The sequence below is a fragment of the Dipteris shenzhenensis genome, chromosome 23 (genome assembly GCF_047967505.1).
Source record: "Dipteris shenzhenensis isolate YYH24624 ecotype China chromosome 23, Dip_SZ_1.0, whole genome shotgun sequence".
Taxonomy (NCBI): Eukaryota; Viridiplantae; Streptophyta; class Polypodiopsida; order Gleicheniales; family Dipteridaceae; genus Dipteris; species Dipteris shenzhenensis.
Genome location: NC_141618.1, coordinates 52,627,119 through 52,643,359, shown reverse-complemented (window position 1 = coordinate 52,643,359; position 16,241 = coordinate 52,627,119). Strand labels below are relative to the sequence as shown.

The 16,241-nt window shown below is 42.2% G+C and overlaps 1 protein-coding gene across 3 annotated transcripts in view; it reads right to left on the bottom strand.

The window, feature by feature from the left end:
- Positions 1-1,270: 1,270 nt before the first annotated feature.
- Positions 1,271-16,241, bottom strand: part of LOC147887541 (Regulator of chromosome condensation (RCC1) family protein) — a 63,232-nt gene continuing 48,261 nt past the window's right edge. The window contains exons 3-7 of one of the 3 annotated variants that reach the window (XM_087394555.1): positions 3,324-3,482; positions 2,987-3,187; positions 2,646-2,777; positions 2,163-2,483; positions 1,271-1,929 (exon numbers count right to left, since the gene is read on the bottom strand). In XM_087394555.1, the coding sequence (XP_087250681.1) occupies positions 1,760-1,929; positions 2,163-2,483; positions 2,646-2,777; positions 2,987-3,187; positions 3,324-3,482 (983 nt within the window). In that variant the 3' untranslated portion in view covers positions 1,271-1,759. Of the gene's footprint in view, positions 2,062-2,162; positions 2,484-2,645; positions 2,778-2,986; positions 3,188-3,323; positions 3,483-16,241 lie in introns of all 3 variants that reach the window. The other 2 variants (XM_087394556.1, XM_087394557.1) reach the window with 2 other exon arrangements.

Here is a 16,241-nt window from a genome sequence, read left to right as displayed (position 1 = left end):
ACTGAAAATAGCAATGTGGAATTGCAATAGTACCCTTCGGTCCACTGAACCCAAGGGTCACGTACGAGTCCACGGTTTGTGAAACATGAGAGCTTTTTTTGGATACAAGGGTGTGCATTTTCATACTCAAACAATTGTGAAGATTGCTTTCATTCAAAGGGCTAGGTTGTGCAAAATAGAATTTCTATAGAATTTATTGCATGAAGGTGTGAAAATAGCCCCAAGCATTCTACTACGTGGACTTTTTATCGATTCCCTCACCGGATGCTCATTCTTGCACTTGCCATTTTAAGCAATAACGCTTTGTACTTTAGCTCAAAACACTCATGGAGTTACGTCCAAGCTATTTGCATGACAATATTTGAAAGGCATCTTGTCCATACTGTGTTGCATGCCTTCTCGTTGCAAGAACTACGCAATCATGTCAATGACGATAACTAGCATTTACAACTGCACCACAACATTGAGGCAGCTCTTCTTGCATTGGTTGGGCCTTTTACTTCATCAAGAATTGACCTATCTTTGGTATAATATACTTACCTTCTAGACTTGATCTTTTTTTTTTGTTGTCATTACAATCACATATTGAGTGACACATGGATGTTGTCGACACATGTATGGGATCGTGTACCATAGTGTTTTTGTTATACAGGATGTGTTGCTATCTATTTATGGAAATATGTTACCTTGACATACTAAACATTTATAAAACAATTAGCCAAATCACCATTAACAAATTAGAGCAGCTGTAGAATGGTGTTTGTATGATATGATTCTAAAACCTTAAAAGTTTGACAAGCAACACTTGATCCAACCTATAATAATTAAGCTTACCAAAATTTCAACCTAAAACCTTAAAAGTTTGATAGGTGACACTTGATCCAACCTATAATAATTAACCTTAAAAGTTTGATAGGCGACACTTGATCCAACCTATAATAATTAAGCTTACCAAAATTTCCCAATTGTTATTTCTATGCATGTTAGATAAAAATATTTTCTTCCATTTCAAGTGATCCTGAGCCAACCTATAATAATTAACCTTAAAAGTTTGATGGCGACACTTGATCCAACCTATAATAACTAAGCTTACCAAGATTTCCCAATTGTTATTTATATGCATGTTAAATAAAAATATTTTCTTCCATTTCAAGTGATCCTGTGGAAGACGAGAGAGCCTCAAAGATCTTGCAAAATGCTAATCCAAGCTCCAATATAAGAAGTCTCAAAATGGTTATTGATATTTTGTCAGATTATTGTGGGAGCGCGTGTTTATGCCATGCATAGTATCTTTGCTGCAATGCTACTACAAACTTGAGAGCCTATCATTCAAAGGATCATCACCTCATTGTGCATTCTATTCACACGAGTCAAATGAAGCCTTGGCTTAGCTTCAGTCTGGGCCAACACCTTCCCTGAAAGTCTAAGAGGGCATGTAATAGTGATTTACTTGTCCTCGTTCATATAAGAACGGATCGTTTTGTATGAGGAAACTACAGGGAAGCATGCCAAAAATATTAAATAGTTCAATGTGGATTGCATGCGCACACATGCATTTCTACACTGAATTGGAGAAAGGAACCCCTTTGCCTTAAGGCAACACTTCGACAGAACATACAAGCTGAAATTGCAGCCAGTAAATGTTAAAGAAGTTTCGGCTGTTCTCAACCACTAATGCAAAAATGTTAAACTCCTGCAATTCCACTCTCAACATTGTTGTACATCAACAGCCCTAAAGGTCCCCTGCATCTTGCTCTTTTCAACACCCTATGCAGACAAAAGTGAAACCGCTTCCACAAAAGATCTGACATTTGAGCCCGTGTACTCTGGGTATCATAGGAACTCTCTGGGGAAAGCTTTGATTATCAGTTGTTCCCAAACCAAGCTGGCCATGCTCCCCCCATCCCCATGTCATAACCGTCCCATCATCTATACACAATAGACAGCATCCAGCACTTAAGCAATACGTTAAATTAGGTTTCACATCCAGTAGACATCCCAATGCACCATCTAGACATTTGGCGAGTCAGCCAAACATTCCCAAGCTGCGGGGTGCCATGCCTGGCCAAAGAGAAGATTCTGTATCACTCTAAACCTTCATTAAAAGAGGCAATTCTATAGATTAATAACAAAGCCATAATAGAAATCATCACCTCACTTACCCAGAGTAACCGCTGAATGTTCTGATCCAGCAGCCACACACCTTATCCTGAATGTTTTCAAAGGCTCAAATAAGTGGAGCCTAGATCCATAGGACGACTGTCCTGCAGCCGAACTAGAATGTATCTCTCTCAACTGTTCCGAAGCACTCGTAGCCTTCACATCATGTATTTTTGATACAGCTTGTGAGTCAGTGGGGTTCCAAGAATACAATTGGTCTTTCCTATCATTGTTGCAGTGACTACATTCGTTCATCAAGGGTTCATGGATAGCATTCAAAGAGGCAACCCGATTGCATCCATCTGCATATACTAGGCCATCATCTGAAACACATATGAATTTCAGTCGAGTATTTTCTTCAGTTTAAAAAGTACCACCTCTGTACAAAAGTGATTCCCATGAATAGGATTTGGCATTCTTCTACTGTAGTAAGTTAATAGCTCTCAAAGAGAGAGAGAGAGAGAGAGAGAGAGAGAGATACTGACTTGTTAATGCCAACACATGATTCCAGCCAAGAGCCACCTGGCAAAATCTTAGATCCCTCGAAACTATTGACGGAAACATTATGTCTTCTCTAATGGCATATCCCTTTCCCCATAGGTAAAGAACCCCATAAGCTGCATTTCCAAGGAAAGAGACATCAAATAAAGGTGTGCCACATAATATGTGCTGCAGGATTACTCACAAAAATGAAGAAAGACCTTTATGTGTTTGCGAACCACACTTATTTTGAGAGATCAAAATGCAGAAGATTTTTATGTATTCCATTTCACATATTGCTTTCTTCCTCTACCGCAACCTTCCAAGGAAGCAACGTTCAAATTACCACTCAAGGCTGCACTATGGTCACCATTGGAATGAACAGACACTATGCGTTGCTGATTCAGTCTCACCAAGTTCTGGGGAAGACAAACACAATGGCCTTTTGAAAATCCTTTTAGATTATTGATATTCTGCCCAGTCAAATCAACGCCTAGCTGGCCACGCTTGGATGATCCAAATGCATATACTGCTGAATACTCGCCTGCTGTTGCACACACAAAAGCATGAATAAGATGTACAGGTTCTGTTAAAATTTCATAGTTCGTATAAACATGCTTGAGCAGGAGAACAAAAACTTCATGCATCTTAATCCCAAGGCTTCCCAGCTCCAGATAGCTTACAATCAATTAGTACCAGAGTGTGACGCATGCCACAAGCTGCGAGGGAAACCTTCATTGAAGTAAATGTTGCCACTCTAATTGGCACACTACACAATTCAAAGTTGCCATGGCCAAGCTGTCCAAACCCTCCACTACCACATGTAAAGAGTTGCTGATCCTCTGTTAGAAAAAAAATGGTTGTAATAACAAACAAAGTGTCAGACTCATCACAATGAAAATTCCAAAATGACTGACCAGTCTCCACAAACTGAGACATTTCCATCGCCTATCTTGCACATATATTAGGCTGTTAAAACAGCCAACACCTTCATTTAGATACCTGTTTTAATTTTTTGGTTGCAAAAATAGGAAAACTGATCATAGAGACACTAAACAATGACTACAACAGTGGGATAGCCACAAGAATTATATGAGTGCCAGCTAGAAGTTGTAAAGACAAGCAATTAGGATGTAAAATCAAAACTAGCAACAGCTAACATAGTCAAAATCCACTCCCACAGAATGTCAAAAAAAGGATACACTCTGCACCCAACGGACAACGATACCTGTGATGCCAAGCATCTCCTCAGAGCCTGTGTCCTTTATTGCAAACACCTTGGAGGATCTAGATAATATTCAGTCACAATCCATCATGAGCTACATGATCTCCCTCCCAGAGATAAAAATACATGGCCCAACCTTACTTACATATGCTAGGTAATCAGAGGGTTATCTCATGAAAGAAAGATTTTCCTTACGATGAGGAAAAGCCAGTCCACCAGGATAGGCACATGCTCTATGTCCACGGATAAGTTATAACCTGACCTGGCTATAAGCTACCACTGTTGCTTCATCTATGGATGCTCTGTCAATTATCGCAGGGCCAGTCAGCACTCCCCAAGCCACTGCTCACACTCAATGGCCTGCAGTGAACCTTCAGTGTGGGCTTGAGCACTCACCTAGAGCTTTTTGAGGATGGATCACATGAGGTTCCATTGATAAAAACCTTGTGCAACTACGAAGCCAATTCTATACATGTCCTGCTCAACTATTCAAAACTATGTGAATTTGGATTTAGACAAAAGTTCCTCAATTAAGTATCCCTCATTTGGGGTACGGTATGAATTTAGTCACAGGCTTATAAGTCTTTACCTCTGGCTGGCTCTGAATTTTTGTTGATATAAAGACCACAGCTCCTCATCATCACGTAAATCTTTTAATCAGACCCACCTGTAGCAATTCCTCAATTTCTTTTTTGCAAGGCTTTTTATCTTCCTTATTTGAATTCATTAGGGATTTCTTTGAAAAAAAATTATCCTTCTTTGAAAAGTAGGCAAGAAAATGCTGGGAAAATCTCTTTAAAAATAGCAGAGTGATTCATTGTTCAAATCGATTTTAAAGTTGTATATTTTGAAAGAATGTCACACCACGTTTTTCTTTTTTTCTTTTTAATGTTCTGCTTGGATGCTTCCCATTCTTTGATGCTTGGCTCGATATTCCATCCAGAGTCATCTTAATAATTGATGAACTATCAGGGAAAAGTGGAACAGACTCTTCATCGTCTTGCTTGCGACTGACTTATGCCACGATCTGTACATCTTCTGTAGTTGCCTCAGTTCTTTTTCCAGCTCTTTCTTGCAAGGGAATCCTTAGAGACATATCCTTAACAAAAAAGAAAAATTTTGGTGGAGATTCAAAGATGGCACAAGAAAAATCCATGCCAATTAGAACAGCTGTTATATCATTATGATGAAAGTCCTCGTCTTCCAGCAATGTTGCACCTTTGATCGTCTAAGTTTGATAACTTCAGGGGGGAACAACATCATTTCGAAAATTTGTCATGATACTTCATGCCAAAACTGCACAGTTTAGTTCGATCTTTCACAATACTGGATACAAGATATCTTCTAGCGACTCTTAAACCTCATATGGCTGCCCTTATGTCCAACCTTGTACTATGCTAATCTGTGATTTCATCCTACATATACACTTCCTCTAGCAGGCTAGTGAATGCAAATATTGACGCCTTGAAGAAAGTCAGAGAGCCGGACAGCATGATAACCTAATTATGAATGTGGCAACTATAAGCTTGTAATGGTGACAAGTCATAATGCTTCATAGTTGCAAATCATAATGCTTGATAGTTGTAAATCCATTTGCTGCTTGTTTTGCATCATCCGATTAAGCAGGCGAAAATTGGTTGCCATAGTATGAATCAATACATAAAAGGCACTGCCTTCACCTTGTTTCATCATCACTGTTGAAGACCATGTCCTTTTCATTGTCTAGTATGAGGACCCAACAGTTTTCAATATTTCTAGTAAATCCTTTTTGTTTCAATCGTAGCAGTACGTGGATCCTGTCTGAAAATCTGGAACAAGGACATGGTATGACCATATCTCTAGGATCACCAGTGGGGACTGAAGGGGTGGTGCCATATGGTGCTACCAAGGCTAGAGCTGTGTTCCAGGATGGTTCTATTGTGGAGGACTGAAACCTGGAGGAGCAAGAGCCGCTGGTTGAAAGATCAAGGGACAACGACCTCATATCATTCCATAGGACTTCTTCATGGGAGCTGATAGAATATTCCCTGAACAATAAACCTTTTGCTTATATTTATAATCCATGTTGTGCTAGCTCATAACCTAAAGCGCATGTTTAAGCTATAAATAACTTGTTATTCCCAAAATAGCTTTGCATTACTAGAATAGCCCTAGCATTCCTAGAAAAGCAGACCCTAAGGGAATCTAGACTTCATCCAATGATAGCTCTAGTCTAAATCACAAGTTGATGCCAACCCCCAATTAGACTATGCTCGTATCCCAAAGATCCCTATCCGCCCCTTTTTGCCTTTGTTTCCTCTCCGCGCCCCACTACCATTTCAGGCTCTTTTGCAGCCGAGTTTGGGTCTGACTCCTTGCCTATGAATCCGCCTTGCCAAAGCTGGTATGCCTCTTTGCAGGCACCTTGCCATTCGCACCCCCTTCAAGCCTTCCTTCACATCCTCCTCCCCCCCCCCAAATTGAGTTCACAAGCTACCTTCAGCAGCCTTGACAAGGTTCAAGCCCACCTCCATCCGGCCCTACCTTTCTTTCCTCCCCTTTCTTGCTTTCTTTCTTCTCCCCTTCGTCTCCAAGTCGTCTCCAAGCTAGAAGGTGGTAGCTTTTGTTTGACCAAGAGGTTTTAATCCAAAAGGCTTGTTAGGATTTGTTTTTGTAGTCAACCTTACCTTGGCAACCAAGAAGTCCATTTCCACAAAGCAACAAAAGACCCCAAAGTAGGATGGAACAAAATATGAAAGCTTTCGGATCTTGAACTAGAGAAAGTTCCTACAACCCAAGATAGTGGGAAGGACAAGAAAATACAAGAACTTCAACAACTGCTCGACTCTTTCAAGACAGAGATGGAAGCAGATTTTCAATGGAGATTTGCGGCAATGTCAAGTATTTTGCAAGATTCTAGGATTGATTCAGACCAAGAAAAACTTGGCGTGCGGGAACGTGCAATGAGAACCACATCTCCAGGAATCAGCCCTAGAAGGAGGTAGGTAGACAAGGTCCTTTGACTTTTACTTGATTGTAGATATGTTAAAGAACTTTGACGAAGAAGAGCAGGAGAAATCGCAAGGTTTGGAAAGGCATATGTCTCTAGAAAGGACATCAAAGGTGTACCACGCTCGAGATTCACCAAAGATATCAGATTCAGAGGAAGAGAAAGAAATGATATTACATTAGTAGGATTTCTTACAAGGACTGCAAGATTAGAAATCAATGAGATAAAAGCTAGCCCCATGATGTCATCCACCACACCATGGCCACTCCCACAAGTGATACATGCGTATCTCTAGCCCCAGCCATCTCCATAACCTATTATACCACAATGAAGAAGGCAGGGCAGATTGGAGAAGGGGATATAATTGGCAAAGAGAAGAGAGAGGAAGAGGGAGGAGTGAGAAGTGAAGAAAAGGGAAGAGGGAGAGGAGGAGAGAGAGAGAGGGAGAAGGGTGAGGGGAAGAGAGAGATAGAGAGAGGTTGGGAGAGAGAGTGAAGGCATCACGTAGGAGGAAGGAGGTGGGAGATAGGATTAGATGTCACATCAAAAGTGTACAATAAGGGGTGGATGGGGACTTATATAGTCCATCCACATTTCCCACCTAAAAGGCCTCTAAAGGACCTCTAAATTGGCCCTTTCTCCCCCTTCATTACAGCCATCCCTTCCCATAGAATTTTGCCTCAAATTTTCACATCTTGGCTGTCCAAAAAGTGCAGCAAACAGCAACTACTAATCAGCCCAATAGGAGATAAGGATGGTCCTGGCTGCCATGAATTCTCATCCTCATGGAGTCCCCGCCACCTGATAAGATACTCTATGTAGACCTTGTTTCAAAGTACATGGTCTCTGAAACCCATGATGCACTTAAAGACAGAGAGGATGTGACCCTCCTCATCCATATTCTTAGCCAATTGCAGAAGGGATCCATTCTTTCCAAGTCACTTCTTGCTTGCTGATTTTTCACAGCCATGTCTGAAATAAAAGGCGGCATCCCAACCTTGCATCCATAATTACTTCAAAAGGGCTCATGTCAATGGAAAGGTTTTTGGTACTGTTGTACTGTTGTAACAAAATTCAGCAAGAGCCAACAACTTATCCCAAGACTTCTGTGTATCATGACAAATTGCCTCAAGTATTCCTCCACCCATTTGTTCACCATTTCTAGCTTTCCATCCGTCTAAGGGTGGTAGGCAGTGCTAGGTGTGAGGAGAGTACCCACTACTGTGAATAACTCCTGCCAAAAGTCACCCATAAATTTTGCATCTATGTCACTGACAATTTCGTGAGGGAAGCCATGATGCTTAAAGAAATACTAGAAGGCGTGCCAAGGTTTGGGGCCAATCGGTGTCATTGATTTTGGTACATGAGCATTCTAGCTCCCAATCTGTTGGTTGTTTACTTGCTGAATTGTTGATGTGAGAGTATTGGCTGTTTATTTGCTTTTTACCGCCCTTTTGTTGGTCTTAAGGCTGGTTTCACATGTGCCAATGATTGAACCTCTTCCATCATGTGAACAATTGATTCTAGAGTGTGATGATCGTCCCTATATTTCTGGTTTCATTGAGGTCCTTCAAGATCCCCCATCCTCATGCATCGTCTCTAATAACTGGATATGGGGAATTAAGACACCCACAATCATCCCTATAAGAATAGAGAGTGCGACTGCATTCTTCAAAATCCACTACCTCAACTTGTCTGGATCTACTGGAATCGTAACCTACACAGTTGAATCCCCAACATCACTAGGTCTTAGCTCTATTCCTCCCTGTCAGCTCCCATATCTCATGTCCACTAGAGTTGGATCTTCACTTTCAAATCGGATGATGGGTTCCGTCCAACTTTCCAACCTTAACAAATTTTTCGGTATCGCCATGGCAGGGTATAGATGACATGGAAGTCTTGATCCTGCCTGTCCACACTACAAGCCTTACTTGACAAAAGACACACCTAAATGTGGAAACTCCTTCCTTCTCGCAAAGGACACCACTCTTTAGTTTTTGGAGTCGATAACAGATGTAGACCCTCAATGCTCTACTCATGAGATTGGCTCTGTTACCATGTCAGAGAATCTACGCATGTACCAGTAGTAGATCTAATACCATTGCAACCATGGCATAGTTAGAGGAAATGGGAAACGGAAACGAAAACGTTTCGGGATTTCTGGGAGTGCTAAAAGGGGAAATGCCACGTCATCAAGGGGTTTTTTAGAAAAGGGGGTTTTGAGCTGAGCACACACATTTAGAATGCTACAGCCTACAACCTACTTGTAACTGTTACATAGTGCATAATACATATCTGAAAGGGACATAGTGCATAAACATAGGACGGAAGAGAGGGCTAAAAGAGGGGGCTGAAAGAGGGCTGAAAGAGAGGGCTGAAGGTGTGGAGGATGCCCTTTGAGGGAGGGCTGAAGGGGAGTGGATGATGAAGGAGGGCTGAAGCAGCCTATAGGAGTGAATGGGACTTGAGGAGGGCTGGAAAAACCCTCAGAAATGCAAGAAGAAGTCCGGCCTTTACTTCTGCCAACTCCAATCATAGCTCTCACTACCTGCTACAGATAAAAAATATGATCCTGTTGCCCAAGGATGGGTCGTTTTGAGCCTTCTTGTTGGTAATTCCGTGCATATGGAGAGGGTGTCATGGATGCAACTGTAGAGTATCGAGTCCTGATGGATGTTGAAGGAGTTGAGGGAGTTGATGGGGACTTGGAGGAGAGGGTAGGCCAGTCCATAATTGGCTGTGTGTTGAACCCCCTAGCTTAACCTAACCCCCGAGTTGGGTTGGGGGTGTAGCCCAACTGGGGGTTAGGGAGGAGTAGGACTAGGTCTCGGGCTAGGACTAGGTACGGACAAAGATACCACGAAGGTACGGATGGGTTGTACTGTACAGACCGACTGTACAGTATGGGCTGTACGGAGAAGCTGAGCGGCTGGTTGTACGGAGGTACGGAAGGAGAGGCTAAGTGACTATACGGAGGTACGGACGGGGAGGCTGGGCTGTACGGAGATAAGGACGAGGAGGCTGAGAGCCTGCGACGGGAGACGGGAGGAGGAGGCTAGGCGACAGGAGAGGCTAGGCGACGGGAGGGAGAGGCTAGGCAACGGGAGAGGATGAGGCCGAAGGAGTGGAGGGAGTGCAAGGCTGGTGGAGGCCAAAATGCAGGTAGAAACAGGTGGTTGTCTGAAACGGCACATTTCAGCTGGCTGAAATGCGTTTCAAACCAGGCTGAAACATGTCATACGCCGTTTCAAAAATCTGAAACATTTCAAACCTTGAAATGGCGTTTCAGACTTGGATTCCTTTCTGAAATGGCGTTGCAGGGCAGGCTCAGCCCTGAAATGCATTTCAGCATAACTATGAACCATGGCTCTTTTTCTACTGCCACATTTTTGGAGCATTATTATTATTCTCCATTTATTTTCTTGGGATCTCATATTCACTACGCGTGTGTATTACTGTATGTGAGTTCTGGTTGCAGGACTCCATGTTCCGGCCAGCCATCTTCTGCTATCATGTGCACATACTCATTTGCAGTTCAGAGTACTCTTTCATGGCTGATCACCAAGTATAGCTCTTGTCACCTTCAGTGTGACTCCATCAGATATCAGAGCTCTTGTCACCTTCATTGTGATCAGTCACCTTCAGCGTGGCTTTATCACCTTCAATGTGATCTACCATCTTCAGCATGATTGTTGAGACACTCGTGTCTTATGATAAGACACTTAAGACACGTGTCTTACGTTAAGACACCTTTAGACACTCTCTTTTTTGTTTTGGATGGGGTGTAACAAGAAGCATCGAGTTTGTCTTAACCATGCTATCATTGATGGTGTATTTGGATCCAGCAGTGGCAGTGACCTCGCAGATTCGAATTAGGATGAATCTTGAGAGTCGAAAGTTTCCATTCACTTATATGTATCGAGATGCAGATTTCATTCATGTCACATGTGACTGATAGATTGTTGCCATCATATTTATGTTTATTGATCTCTGATGAGTGGTATATAATCTTTGTAGCCCTCTAGGCTCTTCTTAAGGTTTTATCTGGATTTTTGAATATCAATATTCAATCGTCAGTTTAAATCGTTAATCCCTCAATCGTACCTCTTGCAACCATGTTTATCTGTACATAACAACTCTGTGTGCCTTACACCCTTGGGAACCCCTGCTAGCTTGAGATCCTAGCTATAGATTTATCCGTGACCACCATGAGATGGCATGGGACACTATGAGACTAGATGTATCCTTGACATAGCTTGAGGCAATCCCTTGAGGGGGATGTGTCGAGGTATTGCCTCCATAGCACACCTATATTCATGTGTATGTGTCCTAGAGGCACTGCTAGCTGGTGGTAGATTGCCACCTAGATGCCTACTTATGGCCCCCATTCCTTTTTATCTATGCACTTTTTCTTCATGGTTTGAGTCTCCATCATTCTATAACTGTCTCGCCAAACTACTTCCTTATTTTCAGATTTCGTTTTTCTTCTAAGAGTTCCTACAAAGCACTCAAATTTCAATCGTAAGTTCTCTCCTTTGATCTTTAGATAGTTATCTACAAATGATTAAACTCTATCTTTAGAGTTTTGGTCTTTTCATACTAATCCTAACGGGCACCTCTATTTCAAAATTCAAGAGCAAGATTGGAGGTACAATCGCGGCCCTCTTCGCCTGGGTTCAACCACTTTCTTGGGAATTCCGAAAGTATACTTGTATCTGAGTCTAGTCTCCTAAAAGAATCATTACTTTGGTCTAGGGCTTGGAGGCAAAAGTCTTCTCCAAAGATCTATATAAAATTTTGATTGGACTAAGCATCACAAAATATAAAATACAAATGGGCTTGCCCAGTTGGGGGGTAAACCCTATTCACACCCAGTTAGTGGATGAACAAAATGATAGAGCAGCAATGGCCTTTATAGCTACCTATATCCACCTCACCATACCCAAAACTACACCAGAAATATCAACACAAGATCTTTATACACACAGCATGCCACTCTTGCAGTCACTAGGCATCTCCCACTTCCTAGAATTCAATATGCATTATGCTTTCAGGGATATCTTGGGGAATAGCTACTCCTTCCTATTCTTCATCATCTAACTTCAGTATAACTGACCAATAAGATTCATGTTCCACTGACAACACTATTTCTGCATTAAAGCCTTCATATGAGAAACTCTCCTTCATATGAGAAACTCTCTACCTCTAGACCAAACTCAATTGACAAATACATTTCAACATATTGACCCTGCTTAGAATCTGAAGCTCAAGATCTCTGAAGGATCAGTAGCTGTGTGGGCTTCTGATGAATGTTTTTACACCGGCACCCAGAGCATATGACCAACAAGTCATCATTCCCAACATGTAAGCTGTAATCAGCCATCCTAAACCAGCCATCAAGACACAAAAAAAACCCAGACATAAGGATCCCAAGATAATAAACAAGTGCTCAACATAGAATCCTCAGGTCTTCAGTTTGCCATCATCTTTGCACCTGTAGTTTGTCTCCATATACTCATCAAAATGCATTTCAACACTCTCAGCCAAGTCATTTATGGTCACCCAAGCACTCTATTTCTGCCCGGAAAGTATCCCAACATAAGTGAGCATTCTCCAGTGATCAAAAGGAATGAATAGCCACCCGCGATTGGTTCAGTAAGTTCAGCCAACAAACTGTCAGCTTCTTCCTTAGGTTTTTCTTCTTTCCTTTCTAGACAGGTTCCAAATGTAAGCTTTGCTGCAGCAGACTGTCCAGCTTCAAAATCTTACTTTTCCCTGTTCAATGGCACTTCCTACCCAGAAAAGACCCCTCTTCTGCCAACTCCACACTAAAATCTCCAAAACAGTTCTGATTTTTGCTATTTCCAGCAAGTTTATAGGCACCCAACACCTCTACAGACTCCCACAAACATAAACACAGCATCAGCCCTCAACCTACTGATAAAATCCATTTACTGGGCCACTTTTCTGGCAAAAAAACAGCTCCAAACTTCTGTACAGCTTCCAAACAACAAGGATTCCCTTCTAAAACGGCCGCTCTTCTTGGAGGTTACAGTTGAAGATGTTCAGCCGCTACTTGTCGCCAAGAATCAGCTCAGAAAACTTCTAAGAACAAGTCGACTAGGTTCTCCATCATCTCGATTTCTGACACGTCCTCCCTCTTCTACAGCTCACGCTGTTCACATGTCCTCTCCCACAAGCAGCTGCAGCTCCTCAATCTCTGATCTCCAGTCTCTCATGAGCTTCCTCTCGTTTTTTGCTCCCCCCCTCCAACAGCTCCGAACAGCTCCCCTCCTTTTTCATTCTCCCTCTAGAGCTCTCCTCGTCTGTGGTCCTCCCATACTCCATAGTCGTCCTCTCCTTCAGCACAGCAAACACCAGATCCCCAGACTCCCGTGAGGCAACGGCTCCTCTTCCAGACTCCTTCAGCTCTCAACAAGGAACTCTTGTGGCGGGATGCTAGCAAGGTGCTCCCACGGTCTCTTTGTTGCTCACAGAGCTCATCCCTCCTCACACATCACCCCCTGTAGCTCCCAGTTCTTCTCTCTTCAAAGAATAGCCGCCCCCTCTCAGAAGCTCCCCGTCCACGTGAAGTAGAGATGCCCTCCTCCTTCCAGGACCATCTTCCCGCCGCCTTCCTCTGTACGTGCTTTTTCAATCTAGAGCATCACGTAGCCAGTTTGCATGCATGGCTTATCTTCTTCAAAAAAAAGCCATGTCAGCCCATACTTTTACCACTCTCAAAGGTTTTCTTAAACCTTAGGTCCATTAATCCCAAACCTCAGGCTTTAAGCACATCCTTATTCACAACCTTCAAGCAAAACCTTGGGTGTTTGATTGCCACATATGACCACACATTCATGAAGCCGACAACTCATGATATGAATGCTCACAAGACTTACAAATCGGGAACCACTCATGGCAAGATAAACATATCACAAGACAACAATGAAAGACATGCCATCCCACACCAGATGCTCTAGAGTGCACGATGCACCCACACTGCTCTATCATAGAGTTCCTGCAAACGTATCTACAATCTCAACAAAATATCTACATCAGTGTAGAGTCTTTTATGAGAGTGTCCATAACTCAAAACCACCACCAACTAGCTATGCACCTACCCATCAGCATGCAACAAGTGAAAAACATATTTACATTTTTATCCACACATCTCTAGCAACCCCTTTCTTCTGCTGTGACATTCATGTCCAGCAGTGAGCCGAAAAGAGATGAAAGATCCAGATTTTCTTCTTCTTCACTTTGCACTAACTTCCACCGCTTTGGCCACTGCTCATTATCTTCATGATCCTCCTCTTTCAGTGCTACCATCAACCGTGCAAAGTATTTCTTCAACTGGACACCATTGGCTCTCTTCTTATGTTTCTTACCATCTAAATCAGTCAATTGATAAGTTTCATTTTTGAATTTCTTCTCCACTTTATATGGACCTTCCCACTTGGTTTGAAAAGCAGTATGAAATGTACTATCCAGTTTGCTATTATATCTGAGAACCAAGTCTCCATCTTCAATTTTCTTTTTCTTAATTTTTGCATTTTCCAACTCTAGCCTCGCATTTGCACTCTGGCATAATGCTCAAAAGCCAAACCCCTGTCTAATTGCATCACCTACAGTGCCAATAATATCTCCCGATAACTGTCTACAGGCTCATATCCTTCTTCAACCAAAAATTTCAAAGCTGGTATTTCCACATCCAGTGGCAGTATTGCTTCTTTCCCATATACCAAATGAAATGGAGAATTGAGTGCTATGCTTCACCGCTACCCTGTATGCCCACAAAACTCGATTCATTTCCGAATCCCAGTTTTTGGTGTGGTTTCCCGTCATCTTAGTGATCATCAATTTGAAATCTCCATTAAAATTCTCATTCAACCCATTGCACTGAGGGTAATATGGAGTGATGTATTTATCATTTATATTCAGCTTACTGCACAAGTAATCCTTCACTTCTCCTCTGAATCCAGGACCATTATCTGAAAGTAACTCCAAGGGAATCCCAAATCTGCAGCATATGTGCTCTATATAGAATCAGCAACCCTTTGCTGTCCACTCTTTTTACTGCCTTTACCTTCGATAAATACTCCACTCTGCAATAAGCATATAACACTTCCCTCTGGCAGTTCTGGGTAAAGGACCAACTGCATCTATCCCCCATCTCTCAAAAATATCATAAACCCACATAATATTCCTCGGCTCCATTTTAAGAATTCTTTTTCCCATCCTCTGACATTCATGGCAGGATCTACACCAATGCTGCACATCCTTCTGTATTGAAGGCCACACATAACCCTCCAGAAGTATTTTCTGTAGTGTAATCTTAAAAGCATAGTGTCCTCCACAAGCTCCTTCATGACTGGATGACAGTATATAATATATTTCTTCTCTCCAAGGCACTCTCCTCAAAATTTGATCAGGCCCTCTCATGTAAAGCTCATCATCAATCATCGAATACTGTCTGCTCTTCCGTATGAAGTGATATTTCTAACTCTTCTTAAGCTCCTAAGGTAGATGTCCAGTAAGTAAGAAATCCACTATCTGAGCCAGGAATTCTCTCCCTCTGTACAGTGGACCTTCAAGCTTTGCTATTACTGGATCTTGATCATTCATCTCCTGAGCCAATTCATGTGCCATTTGATTATCCTCCCTTCGCACATGCTGGATATTCCATGCTGTAAATTGTTGAAGCAGCCTTCTTACTTTGGCTAGATACCCTCTCAACCTCGGGTTTCTTGCTTGCCAACTTCCCAGAACCTGCTTTACAACTAGTAGAGAATCTCCCTTAATCATTATCTTCTGAATTTTCAGCTTAAGTGCAGCCAATAACCCCTCATATAATGCTACATACTCCGCCTCATTATTGCTTATGGATTCCAGATGAATTCCCTCCTTCTGTATCAGCTTGCTCTCTAAATCAGTAATCACATAGCCTCCTTTAGCTTGATGTAAACTCTTACTGTATGAGCCATCAAAATGCAAGATAGATGCTCTTGGGATGATAGCATGCTCCTCTTTATCTATCTTCTTCTCCACTTCATTCACCAAAATGGGACCCTCTTTATAGATCTGCCAGTGTGGCTCTGGAAGTGCTCTCCACCAGAAATGAGAAAGTATATTCTTGTACCTCAACCAACCACTTCATCATGCTTCGAGAAAGTATTGAATTATTAACAAGCTGAGGCAATAAAGGGTAGCAAGTCAAAACCACAAATGGCTTCGAGATAAGATATGCCCTGAACTTCTTGCAAGCATACACCAAGCTTGACAGAGTCAGCTCTGCCTCTGTATATCTCCTCTCTGCTTTTGTCTTAACTCTCCTAGCATAATACACAGGCCTCATTTAACGAGACTCCTCCCCTTTCTGCAATA